The sequence below is a fragment of the Salmo trutta genome, chromosome 10 (assembly GCF_901001165.1).
Source record: "Salmo trutta chromosome 10, fSalTru1.1, whole genome shotgun sequence".
NCBI classification, from domain to species: Eukaryota; Metazoa; Chordata; class Actinopteri; order Salmoniformes; family Salmonidae; genus Salmo; species Salmo trutta.
In genome coordinates this window covers 20,052,884-20,067,223 of record NC_042966.1, presented here as the reverse complement: position 1 = coordinate 20,067,223, position 14,340 = coordinate 20,052,884, and the positions used below count along the sequence as shown (strand labels likewise).

At 40.9% G+C, this 14,340-nt stretch overlaps 1 protein-coding gene across 2 annotated transcripts in view; it reads right to left on the bottom strand.

The window, feature by feature from the left end:
- LOC115201296 (ras-interacting protein 1) overlaps positions 1-14,340 on the bottom strand; it is a 51,087-nt gene that overhangs the window by 3,332 nt on the left and 33,415 nt on the right. Inside the window, exons 12-17 of one of the 2 annotated variants that reach the window (XM_029764807.1) lie at positions 12,004-12,268; positions 11,753-11,931; positions 11,503-11,647; positions 11,106-11,293; positions 10,493-10,960; positions 4,359-6,006 (exon numbers count right to left, since the gene is read on the bottom strand). In XM_029764807.1, coding sequence (XP_029620667.1) covers positions 5,971-6,006; positions 10,493-10,960; positions 11,106-11,293; positions 11,503-11,647; positions 11,753-11,931; positions 12,004-12,268 — 1,281 coding nt within the window. In that variant the 3' untranslated portion in view covers positions 4,359-5,970. Of the gene's footprint in view, positions 1-4,358; positions 6,007-10,492; positions 10,961-11,105; positions 11,294-11,502; positions 11,648-11,752; positions 11,932-12,003; positions 12,269-14,340 lie in introns of those variants that run through there. The other variant, XM_029764805.1, reaches the window with a different exon arrangement.

The window sequence follows — 14,340 nt, the reverse complement described above, 5'->3', positions numbered from 1 at the left end:
GGAGGCTTGCAAGCCGAAGAACACCATGCCAACCGTGAAGCACGGGGGTGGCAGCATCATATTGTCGGGGTGCTTTGCTGCAGGATGGACTGGTGCACTTCACAAAATAGATGGCATCATGAGGAAGGAAATTTATGTGGATATAGTGAAGCAAAATCTCAAGATTAAAGCTTGGTCGCAAATGGGTCTTCCAAATGGACATTGACATTTGGACATGGACATTTGCCACAACATTCCAAAGTTGTGGCAAAATGGTTTAAGGACAACAAAGTCAAGGTATTGGAGTGGCCATCACAAAGCCCTGACCTCAATCCTATAGAAAATTTGTGGGCGGAACTGAAAAAGTGTGTGCGAGCAAGGAGGCCAACAAACCTGGCTCAGTTACACCAGCTCTGTCAGGAGGAATGGGCCAAAATTCACCCAAATTATTGTGGGAAGCTTGTGGAAGGCTACACAAAACGTTTAACCCAAGTTAAACAATTTAAAGGCAATGCTACCAAATACTAATTGAGTGTATGTAAACTTCTGACCAACTGGGAATGTGATGAAAGAAATAAAAGCTGAAATAAACCATTCTTTCTACCATTATTCTGATATTTCATATTCTTAAAATAAAGTGGTGATCCTAACTGACCTAAGACAGGGATTTTTTACTAGGATTAAATGTCAGGAATTGTGAAAAACTGTGTTTAAATGCATTTGGCTAAGGTGTATGTAAACTTCCGACTTCAACTGTGTGTTCCTCATAAAGCCAGACTGTGTTTCATCAATTATTGCATCCAGGACTTCTATAATTATTTTTGCAAGTAGTAAGTAATCTTATAGTCCTAATTAAGAAGACAAATTGGACGCCAGTTATCGATGAGCAGCATTTCTTTTTTAGGCTTAGGTATCAGTGTTATTAACCCCTGACTCATTGTAGGAGGGAGAACATTGTTTTTAATACTCTCTAAAAAGACTTCGAATGGGAAGGGAGCTACTCAAATAATTTGTAAAATTGTGAAGGTATTCCATCAACACCTGGTGATTTATTGTTCTTTAGATGTTTGATAGACTCTATAATCTCTTTAACTTTGATGGGTTCATCACACTGTTTAGATTATGTATCACTGATAGAGTGAACATTATTCAGTGAGTCAAAAAACATATCTGTGTATTCCTGACAGTACGTAGAGCTATACAATTTCCTGTAAAAATTGCTACAGTATTTAGCGATTCATTTTTGGTCATCTGTAATAACACCAATGTTTAATTTTGGATAGTGTTATTTGTAGAGTGACATTTCTCAAGTCTAAAGAAATAGGATGAATTCTGTTCTCCCTCCTCAATCCATTTTTCCTAGATCTAATAAAGGCTCCTTCTGCTTTTAATCTATATAAATTATCCAGTTTACTTAATCTCTATATATTATCCAAGTTAATTTAATCATATATATATATATATATATATATATATATATATATATATATTATCCAGTTTATTTATTTAATCTCTATATATTATCCAGTTTATTTAATCTCTCTATATTATCCAGTTTATTTAATCTCTATATATTATCCAGTTTATTTAATTTCTATATATATATAATCCAAGTTAATTTAATCTATACATATATATTATCCAGTTTATTTCATCTATATATATATATATATATATATATATATATATATATATTATCCAGTTTATTTCATCTATATATATATTATCCAGTTTATTTCATCTATATATATATATTATCCAGTTGATTTAATCTATATATATATTATCATTTTGTAACTCAATCAGTTCCATCTTCTCTTCCCCCAAGAGGCCATCTGGGGACCTCTGAGAAAGTCTTAATGATCACCTTTTCCTCCTCAGCTCTTCTAGTTTTAGCAAGATTACTACCATATTTTCAAAGGTATTTGGCACCTCAAATCCAAAGATCTCCCAGTTCTTGCAATACGATTTTTCTTCACAAGCCCTTTCCCAAAAGTGTGAGAGCAGATCTTAACCTCAAACTTAACTATATCATTATTTAATAACGAGCTATTTAGATTCCAGTAGGATGCTCTACCAAGGTTAGTATCAGGGGTAAATATTTTGATATCAATGTAAATGGCCCTATGGTCTGTGAGAGGAGTAGTACAAATATTTGTAGTAACACTCACTATCAATACATTTGGATATAAGCCAAAAATATATTCTGGACTGTCTGGAACCTGTTTTGTTACTCCAAGTGAATGATCTGTCGGCCAGAAACCTCTCTCTCCATATATCAGTAAGATCAAACTTTTCCATAAAAAGTATTAAACCAAAATTCTGATTGGTTGGCCTACCTGGGGCCATCTAGCTGATGAATGATCTATAGTTATGTTAAAGTACCCTCCTAAACCTGTCTATCATGTTCATCGATTGGGTTAAGACGAATCGTCAGTCCAAAAATAGCGGACCAATGGCGACTCATTGTCTACGCCTCCCTCTAAACCCCGCTCTTCAAGGAAAAATAATGCCAAAACTCGCAATCGAAAAGACTGTCAGTGAAAGCGAAGATCTGAGTAGCGTAACCAAAAGGTAGTACATGCAGGCAAGAGCGTAGGCAAAATGTATTCAATAGGATTAAAAAGTTTAACCGAAAAAGATTTTTGCATTCATTTTCAAATATTTGTTTTAATCATTTGACATAGTTTTGCTCTCGCTTTAAAATTATTTGCTTACAAGTTTTTGGGTTTTGATGTATTATTTTTGTTTACAATTCTATACATTTTGCTTTCAATTGTTTGGTTTTTGATTTCAACATCCATTATTTCAACCGTCCTCAAAAATATGTTTTCATTCTCAACTTTATTTTTCATGTTCACGATTTATTTTTATTTTGTATTCAATACATATGGCGTGAAATTGACCCCACAAATAAGGCCCTAGGTAAGGGAAAGGGGATACCTTGTCAGTTGTACCACTGAATGCATTCAACTGAAATGTGTCTTTCGCATTTAACCCAACCCCTCTGAATCAGAGAGGTGCGGGGGAGTGCCTTACTCGAAATCCACGTCTTATATGGCCAAATATACCATGGCTAAGGGCTGTTCTTAAGCACGACACAACGCAGAGTACCTGGATACAGCCCTTAGCTTTGGTATATTGGAAATATACCACAAAACCCCAAGGTACCTTATTGCTATTATAAACTGGTTACCAACATAACTAGAGCAGTACAAATAACTATTTTGTCATACCCGTGGTATACAGCCAAACAGCATTCAGGGCTCCAACCACCCAGTTTCTAAAAATGCATGCAGTATTACCTTGCTCCGAGCATGCACATTGGAGCACTGGAGGGTTGTATGGAGCCAAATAGGTGCCAAAAGGTTGAACGTATGTATCATTAGGATCGATAGTAAAGCAAATCCATACGTAAATTGTTAGGATCGTAAGAAAAGCAATGCGTGGAAGGTAAATGTGAAATTTCATCAGCAAATGACAGCTAGCTAGCTAGCTAACTAGCTTACACACAGTTGATCTCGGCTCGTGACATATGATAGCTAGCTAGTGTTACCTAGTTAGTTAGCTCACGTCACTGACAAAATGACACATTGTTGTGCAAGGAGTAAGCGTGTCTAGCTAGCCACTGTTGAAGTACCAATTACAGTTATGGTAATGGTTAGCTAGCAAGGAGGATGAACTATCTCAAAGGAGAAAGTTTACTGTCCACAAGGTCGCCCTAGTCAAGGACCCACATGCAGTACCTAGGTATAGTAATAAGTCATTGATTGGCGTTTAGTTGTTCTAATGAGTTATCAAAAAGTAGCTACGTTAGCTAGCTAAGTAGCCTAACACAAGTTTAACTGACATCAATAATAACCTCGTCACTCTGTCTTCGGGTTCTACAAATAAATTACATAATGGAGAGGCTTCAGACCAGCCTCTTGCGGGTGGTCAATTACCCAGCAATCGATTTAGACGTATGAGAAAGAACGATCTATCAGTCCAGGGATCATCCTCTCAATGGCCGACGAGGAGCTAGACAATGTACTGTATGTAGTGTCAGCTATCAAATCCAACATGCCCCATGCAGGCTAGAGATTTGTGAAGGGAGCTTGCTCGCCCAGGGCCAATGTGCACAGTGGGCAAGGGTAAAGGCATCAATGCATCGAATCGTCACAGCCAGGGTTATCCTTTGGATGACCAAGATGGGTTGTGTTGTCCGACGAACATATTCGGTGGCTGGGCCCCAGGAAGTTATGCATATAGACACCAACCACAAACTGATTAGGCAAGTTTTAGAAACAAATCTAACACATGAATGTGTGTCTTTGTTTTAAATGAACTAAATGTTTTTAGAATTAAGGGATATTGTGCTGGTGCATAAAAGTCCTTCATTTAAAGATTCAGATGTTTTATTAGACCCAATCCAATGTAGACTTTCAGAACTCATTACTATTGAAGATTCATTTGGCATGAAAAATACAAGTCACCAGTAGACAAATGTAATATCTTGTACGTAACATTAAATTCTGAGGCTGAATATGCAGTATACTGAATTCTCTCATGCTTTGTTGTTTAACATTTTAAATGAGTCAAGTCAATGTGCTTATACATAGCACCTGATATTTACGTAACATCTGCCCATTTTGTTGAAAGTTTTATTGCATCAAAGTAGTGGCCCTTTAGTATGGATTAGTTTCTTTCCTTGCCAAATTGATTTCTAATAGTAATAATGACACATTCTACAAGTCTACATTGGCTCAGATCACCAGTAGACAAGTGTAATGATATCTTGTATGTAACATAAGTACTTCTGAGGCTTAATATGCAGTGCACTGAATTCCCACATACGATGCTTTAACATTTTAAACTTGAGTAAACTTTATATGTACTTGTACACTGTTCTCAAAGATGTGGATGTCAATTAAGGCAGCCCTCCGCACCTCTCTGATTCAGAGGGGTTGGGTTAAATGCCGAAGACACATTTCAGTTGAATGCATTCAGTTATACAACTGACTAGTATCCCCCTTTCCCTTTACGTAGCAGCCAAAACTTACATAACTTGTCCAGTTTGTTGAATATTATTGCATAAAGATAAGGGCCCTTTTCTGTAGTCTGGCCCCGATCCAATGTATACTTGTAGAATTTTCATTACTATTGGAGAATTATTTGGCAATTAAAGACGCCAGCAGTCTAGAGGTGAAATGACAGCTTGTATTTAACATACACATTTTTGGGCTAAATATGCAGAGCACTGGATTCTCACAGGATGCACTCTGTTTAAATTGTTAAATTCAAGTCAGCATTAAATGTACTAATACATAGCATCTAGGGTCTGATAGCCCATACAGACTATTAATTAGAAAAATGACTTTTTTTATGCTTACGTATAGCATTCCCTTTCAATTCTAAATCCAGCCATACACCAACTTAACTTTCCTTGACTTGCCTATTCAATGTACACCTTTCAGATAAACTGGAACAATTTCAAAAAACAACAACAGCTGGAGTAAGGGTAAGATTTGCAGTCTGTACTAATAAACTGCATGAGGGCTTATTTTACTTATAGTTAAATGTACTATGCTAAAGTTACCTGGCATAGGAACAATGGATGACAAACTGTGGCCAGATAAGCTGGCAGCAAATAAATGAAACATTTTAATGCCTCAAAAAATGTCACAGTAACCTACTGGATTCAATTTGCCATTTGAAACATTGTGAAACCCTTGGCCACCATAGCAAATTGCCTGTGTGAAAACATGCTTACATTCCGCATCGGTTCTCATGTGTGCAGTTGGTAACATGTCAGTTTTTGAGCAAACACTTACTGTAGGAAAACAAACTGTGACTAGGGTTGCACACAAGACAGTCATGAACAAACAAGACAGTCATGACCAAACAAGACAGTCATGACCAAAGAGGACATTGATGATAAAATCACTCCTTTCTCTTGGTCGTAAGGACACGTGGTCTTGGCCACTCAACCCTGCATGACAGATGGGATGGTTACTCGCTCATATTGTTGTTTGCCTTCCATTGGTCCTGAAAGACAAGATTAATTCATTGCTGGCTCATATGCATAGTGTTTACTGTGGTGGGTTTTTGCTTTGTCATTATGGGGTATTGTGTGTAGATTAATAAGAGGGAATTTTTTTTAAAATCAATTTTAGAATAAGGTTGTAACATAACAAAATGTGGAAAAAGTAAAGAGGTCTGAATACTCTCCGAATGCACTGGGTGTGTGTGTGTGTGTATACATACATACATACATACATACACACACACATATATGGGGGATTGGAAATTATGCAATTACATTGATGGAAGCCACAATCTATCTGCAATATTAAAGCTGATCTACCTCCTAAAATATATATATATATATATATATATTTATGTATATATGTGTGTTAGCCTAAACTTTCAACTGTAAGTGCCTGACAATGCACAATGAAGTGTTGGAATATACATATATATATATATATACATACATACACAGTATATTCCAATAATATATACTGTATATATATATATATATATATATATATATACACATATATATACAGTATATTCCAACACTTCATTGTGCATTGTCAGGCACTTACAGTGATTGCATAGCCGTTGTCACAAATACAGTGTTTCATATTCTATGAAATGTAATGAAATACAGTTTGAGTTTCAACGAATGATTAAGGTAATTAGTAAGAGATAAAAAGCTTGAGAGCATACCACAGCCTCTGCATAAAGTTACTGTGAAACAAAGGTAAATAAAATCCCTTTTTCTCAGTTATACACTGAGCAGTTACTGCCTTTTTGCTTGGTAGGGCAGAATACTCCTGTGCCCTTTGGGAATATTATAACCACATCAATTAATGATTCATAAAATGTTTAATGATTCATTTCCTCTGTATTGAAGAGCTGGATAAGTATCTCCATATTAGAGACTGAAGAGCTGGATGCATGCCATGAAATCAGTGTGCAAAATATGACCATAGTGCACTTGCTTATTTTCAAAAAACTATTGTGTCAAAAGTACAGCCTGTCCTGAAAGTACACTTAATCGCTTGTCCTGGAAGTGAACTTGATGAAGCCCACTCAGCATTTAGTGATGGTTAGGGTACTAAGTGCTGACACTCGCCTCCATGTCACCTGCTCTCCCTGCCCTGTCGGCATCCTTGTGCTCTCTCTCTCTCCTTCTCTCTCTCCTCCTCTCTCTCTCCCTCCCTCTCTCTCTCTCCCTCCCTCTCCTTCTCTCCCTCTCTCCTCTGAACACACCAGAGTGAGCATGAAATAAATATTATCTGTAAACTAATGATTAGAAAGTATGTTGGAACACATATGGGGGCCAACAGGAGTCTGTACATTAGGATTAGACTGTTGTGATGTCATTATTCGTAACCAACTAACTACAGGTCAGTTGCAATGATGGTCCTGGAGCAACATTAATTATGACGTCGTAGGAACAACACTAACATGGTGATATCAGATCGTGCAAATATTGGTGGTTAAGACTCTTTAACTATCAATATTTGCACGATCTGATATCGCCATGTTGGTGTTGTTCCTAAAACATCATAATTAAAGTTGCTCCAGGACCATCATTGCAACTGACCTGTAGTAAGTTGGTTACCCCAGTCCAAAGACAGAATATTCCCCTGCCCCCCACCCATTGACCTAAACCTAACCTCAGTGAGGCCTGTGCCTAAACCTAACCTTAGTGAGGCCTGTGCCTAAACCTAACCTTAGTGAGGCCTGTGCCTAAACCTAACCTCAGTGAGGCCTGTGCCTAAACCTAACCTCAGTGAGGCCTGTGCCTAAACCTAACCTCAGTGAGGCCTGTGCCTAAACCTAACCTCAGTGAGGCCTGTGCCTAAACCTAACCTCAGTGAGGCCTGTGCCTAAACCTAACCTCAGTGAGGCCTGTGCCTAAACCTAACCTCAGTGAGGCCTGTGCCTAAACCTAACCTCAGTGAGGCCTGTGCCTAAACCTAACCTCAGTGAGGCCTGTGCCTAAACCTAACTTCAGCTGTGCCAACATTAATTATGTGGTAGGAACAACACCAACACGGTGATATCAGTTCAGTCATCAGTATTTGCTCCTTTTCTCACTCACCTCCATGTCACCTGCTCTCCCTGCCCTGTTGCTCTTGCCATGATGTTCAGGAATGGATTACTAACCATTTATGATCTGAATGGCAATGATTATTATATCCAGAAACATTGACTCAATAAAGACATTAACGTTAGTTGAATACGCCCGCGTGAGTACCATTTTTGATCGCTGGGTGAATGTGTGACTTTCCAGGTGAGTTAGTATGATAGCTAACGTTAGTGATGGTTGATTGATTAGCACTCGCAAATCGACCCGTTTTTACCAAAAACGTTTGTTTCCACACCATGCAATTACTGACACTTTTTTGCAAAATATTTATTTCCACAATTACAGTTCCGCGCAAAATGACGTGTTGACGTTAAAATCATCACAATCGACAGTGAAATAGCCTACGTAACACTCATATTACATTCTAGTTTTCCACTTGTTAATACATTTGAAAGTAATGAAATTGAATGACAGTACAGTGTTTGACATCGATTATATCTACCCACAACAGTCGAGCAACGGCTTCTGCTGGGGTACGGCAACACCACTTGGACAAGCCACACGCAGAACTGCAGTACACCGTAATACTAGAACCGGTAGTAATAATAATGGCAATTTGTTAAGTTATAATTATGATTAAATTTGCTAATGATTATTTCGGACAGCGGTGCGTGGTTGCCTGCCGTAGCATAGCAACAAAAAAAGTTGTATTTTTTTTATATCAATACGTTGGGGGGGGACGGGGACATTTTGAGCATATTTGAAAAATCGGGCGGGAGGTGTCCCCCCCAATACATATTATAATTACGGCCCTGGTGCATGTAAACCTTAATCACTGTGACATGAGGTTATTTACTCATGTTCATGAGTTTCATGAACATCGAAATTGCACTTAGTTCCAGACCACCAGGAGGCAATGTCTGACACAAAATACACTTCCAGAGACCGAGTGGCCAAACAATGCATACCAAAAGCAGGCCATTTGCATCCTCTCATGTCTACTAATTACCTCAAAAATGCAAACCCAGATTAAAACCCAGTCCTGAAAAGCTCTTACCTATCTGTTATTTTTAAGAAAACAAACAGTTCTCAGACCACCATGCTGGACTATTGTACCCAGGTGTGGAGGAGTATGTATAGAACATCATACAATTATATATGACAAAACCTGTTTTTTAGGGCAGATAGAGGAAATGATAAAAATGGCTGCTCCTGTCATCTGAGCTTCATTGATTTGACCTTGGACCTTGTTGTTTTTTCTCTGAGTGAGTTATCTCAGATAGCCATCAGGGCTACCAGGGAGGTCTAAAGTGAATGTTTTCAGAATGAGTTATTACCTAAAGATGAACCTCACCAAGGTTAAGGCCAGTCACTCAGACAGCACAAACACCACTGGTCCTGGAAAGCTGCAGGATGTTTCAGATGGGTCAGAATAGAGAAGAGTACACTTTTGGAATGATCTAAAATGACACTTTGGTTTGTTCAACCTATTCTATTCAGTTTGTCTGAAATCAAATAAAGAATTTGTCAGATCAATGTGATTTTTGGAATTGAATGAAAGCTTCTTAATTGCTTTCAACACCTCATGGCATGTGCATTGAAAAGCGGTGGGGGCAATGTTGCAGTGGCAGCCAATAAGAAGTGTTGGAGGCGTGGTTTATTGGGGGCGTGGCTTTCAGTTTGTTATTTTTGTCCACCCGTGAGTTTGAATGTCATTCCAGTTAATCTGGTCTATTGTATGTTTTTCCAATTTAAACCTGAATACTGACAGCTTCTGTAAAGATACTGCCATAAGTGCACATGAAGTGCACATGAAGTGCATACTAAACAGCCTGATAAGATGTCTGCCATAAGGTAGCCATAGTCAGTTATGATATTGTGGTAACTAAATGTAGCCTAGTGGTTAAGAGTGTCAGGACAGAAACTGAAGGCTGGTTTGAATCCCTGAGCCAACTAGGTCAAAAAAAATGTGTTCATGTTCCCTTGTGCAAGGCACTTAACCCTAATTGCTCCTGTTAGTTGCTCTGGATAAGACAATCCAATTGTTTGTAACTCCCAGGAGGACTACAAAGGAAAGAAATCTGCATTAAGTGTGTCACCCTTGCCCTCTCTCATGTGTGTATGCACGCATGCACATTGTGTATGAGCATCTCTGAGCTGCATTAGTTGTTCCCTTGGCGTGGCCAATAGGTTGACATTCGGTTGTATTTGTTATTTATTAGGTTTAACGAAAGGGGAAAAGTAACTTGAAATATAGGTTTGGTAATAATCAAATATAACTGTTGGCATTGAATTTTATATTTGGTTACAACAAATGTGGTTTTTTTCAAATGACAAATTTACTTGTAATCAGTGGAAGTATTTTTTGGGGGGGTTGATCCAAATAGTACTTTTTTTAAAGTGTATATCATCGTCTCTGTCACTCACCCTTGCATCCACCAGAGCCAATCCCAGTCCTCTATCTCCTCTCTGTAGCTCTAGAGTAAACACCTCTTCATCCTCCTGATGCTCAGTCTCTGGTTCAACCAGCTCCAGGCTGTGGGGGGTGTTAGGAGGGGTGAGGAGGCAGGAGGGGTCTAGGGCAGACCTCCTCTGGGTGAGGGGGCTTAGGTCTGTCTCTCTGAACTGGAGCTCCAGGCTCTTCAGCTTCTGGGTCAGTAGGGCCCCACAAGAGTTCAAATCACTTGGGGGAGAAGGGCTTTGCTGGGGGGGAAAGGAGGGAGGGTGAAGGGGAGAGGGCGTAGATAATTGAGAGGGGGGTGATGGGGGAGAGGGGCTGGGGAGAGAGGCCAGAGGTAGGACCTTCTCTACGGGGGGGGATTTGAGAGACTCCAGGGAGGCCTTTGGGAGAGTTGCCATTTTTGTCAGCTTGGCTTCCGTGGGAACAGCATAATCCTGTGGGAGTTCCAGAACAAAGCATATGAGTTCTAAAAGAGTTCTAGAACAAAATAGGTCCACGAAAAAGTAGTAAACCAGTATCATATAGATATAAACCCATGTCTAATTAATTCAAGCAACAGTTGTGAACCAAATGTGTTACCTGTTGCGCGTGCATATGACTGAAGTTCCCTGGTGACTCTTTGACAGACAGGTTGCTGATAAACTCCTGAAGCCTCCTGAGCTGTCCAGCCAGGCCTGAGTCTGTCACCTCTTCCCCGAGCCCCAGGCTGAAACCAGAGCTGGGCAGCACCAGGGGAGGGTGGCTGTCAAAACTCTCCAGGATATCAGCTAGTGAGAGGAGGGCAAGAGGGGTTAAGAGAAAGTAAATCAAAGGATCATGTAGCACAAATATCATGTAGTCATCATAGGTTTAATACTGTGTCTATGTTGCTGGTTTGCTTGTCTCAGTTTGAAATGGCAACAGTGAAAAAACAAAGCCACAAAACAAGCCAGATGTTTACTATAGTGGACTAACAGCAGACAATCAACCAACTGACCGGTGTTCTGTGTAGCTAGTTGATCCTCATCAGAAGGGGCCCAGTGTGGGGGCCAGGGTGTGGCTGGGCTGTAGCCTCTCAGCAGGTGGTGGAGCTGAGCTGGACTCAGACTGGGGAACGCACACCGCAGGGACTCCCAAGAGGACTACAGGGAAAATGTGTGTGTGGAGGGGTGAGCGTGTGTGTGTCACCTCTCCCCTTTCCCGTGTGTGTGCGCGCGCACATGCAGGTGTGTATGAGCGTCTCTGACCTGCATTAGTTGTTCCCTTGGAGTGGCCAGTAGGTTGACAGCAGAAGAGAGTGTGTGGAGATGTTCCACAACTAAGTCACCCAGTCCAGATCCAGAGCCTTGGGCCCAGTCCAGTAGCAGGTCTAGGTTAGCGCTGATATGGACCCCTCTGGACCACTGGTAGAATTCATCCTCTGAACCTTCACTCACAAAAAGATCAGTGTTAATGACGTAGAAAGAGAATGTGTGTGTGTGTGTATGTGTGTCCTCACCTCTCTCCATGAGTGTGTTGAACAGTGAAGCATTGATGAAGTAGAAGAGATAGGCCAGGAGCTGAGAGGAGATATCATGGTGGAGCTGACAGTCCTGTAGCAGTCTGCTGGTCTCTGTCAGGACCTCCAGAACCTTGTCTGTCTCTCCAGGGACCTGCACACCACTGCTATCCAGGAACGGCTCATTTTGCTCGGGGAGAAGCAGCCCACTGCTCCCCCTGAATGGGTCACTGTCCAGCAAACTAGGCAGAATTGGGTACAGAGTCTAGATGGGATACAAAGACAAGATACTGTATATACAATATAACAAATTATACCGCTCCCCCTGCAGCAGAATGATTTCGCTGTGAATGTGGGTGTTTGACCAGAGATGAGGTCTGACAGAGAGAGTAGTGGGAGACTAGACTACAGTTAATGTCTGCAGCCACTCTCTCTCTCTTATTTCTTCTCAGCCAAAAGCCCCCTTTCTTCTGCTCTACAGGGCAGGCTAGCTATGACAATGATAGCTTTGTTCTGGCTAATTGTAGTCAGACAGAACAAGCCCCCCCATCCCTGTCCCTCAGCACTCTCCTCTCCTCTACCCCACCCCACCCCTCTTCCCAATCTCACTTGGCACTGGAAACACCAGCCAGTGAGCTCCGTGGATTGACATTCCTACAGAGCTGAATATGTATTGTGAAAAAAGCCTGTGAATCTGGCTTGTGTGGGCTTGGCATGATAAACTGCTGAGTGGTACAGTACAGAAACTCTGAGTGACTTCCTCTCCTTCACATCCCTTCACAGTATAGTACAGCAGTATAGTGACTATATATCTCCATGCTTATTGCTCTGGTTTATTAGCCTATATACTGTACATTCATGAGTCCTAAGCTGTTGCATATATCAGCGTAACATTTCCCATGACATCCAAACAGGAGACACTGGAAATGAGGAGAAATAGACCCAAACAATGTGTCCATGTTTTCATTTGGAAAATGTAGCTCATCACCAGATGCCCAACAAAACAATGACCCACCCTCAACATGTTCCAGTGTTTCACTGTAATGCCACATGTAGCCATGGCACTTATCATGCCCTGTAGGCTGAAAGTGTGTGTGTGTGTGTGTGTTCATGCCAGGTCCTCCTCTGGGACCGGACGATCACCAGAAGAGGCTTTTGTTTTCCAGCCCACACCAGCATCTGTTTCCCCTACACCAGATGGAATGGCACGACATGATCCCAACATCAGCACACACACTTTCATTTCTGTTATTATAGCTTTAGACAGACCATTCAGCTCTGTTTGGTTTACATTTGAATTTGCTCAGAAAACGGTAGCACATGCACAGTACAGGCCCACATGCAACACACCCACACCCACCCACCCAGACCAGACCAGTAGTCTCAGAACGGTGTGACAAAGGAGAGTATTGAGAGGGAGAATATAAATTCTGAGCTCCTGTCTCTTGAACACCCCCCCACAGACACGCACACACACACCTTGACACATAGTCACACATATAGGCAGCCCTCGATAAACACCCTTTTCCTATCAAAAATAACCCTGGCTGCCATACAAAGATGAATAGAGATCTGTGAAGAAGTGGGGCTTTGAGAAGCTTTCCCCATGAATGTTAGCCTGGCGCGCACACGCACACACAGCTCGCCTCTGCTGCTAACACATTCCTAGCATTGTTTGGTCCAGTCCAACTGTCAGAACTAACTGGAGCTCTAGTCCTGACATATATGATCGATGAGGAGATCTACATCCAGAGAAACCCACCAACCACACAATCACCAGAACTACAGAGCTCTGCACAGCTCTAGGAGCAACACAATCACCAGAACTACAGAGCTCTGCACAGCTCTAGGAGCAACACAATCACCAGAACTACAGAGCTCTGCACAGCTCTAGGAGCAACACAAAATCACCAGAACTACAGAGCTCTGCACAGCTCTAGGAGCAACACAATCACCAGAACTACAGAGCTCTGCACAGCTCTAGGAGCAACACAAGCTTAGAACCACACAATCACTAGGACTACACAGCTTGAGTAGGATCATGAGCTCAAAACAGAGATTGAGGATAGATTTGGAAAAAGGAATCATCAGACACACCAATAAACCACTAGATTTACATGAATTTAGATATAGCAATAAGTATTACATTGTCATCCATGAATGAACATACATGACCTAAACATCTGGAAACCCTCAGGATCGTATGACTCAAATGCATCCCAGCACAGCAGAAATGGATACTGAGGCCAGGTAGTTCACAGACTGGACAGCCATTTCCTTCTGCATTGTGCAAAAATATGTAAACCACAAACTTATCTAGAGTGTTGTGTGTTGGGG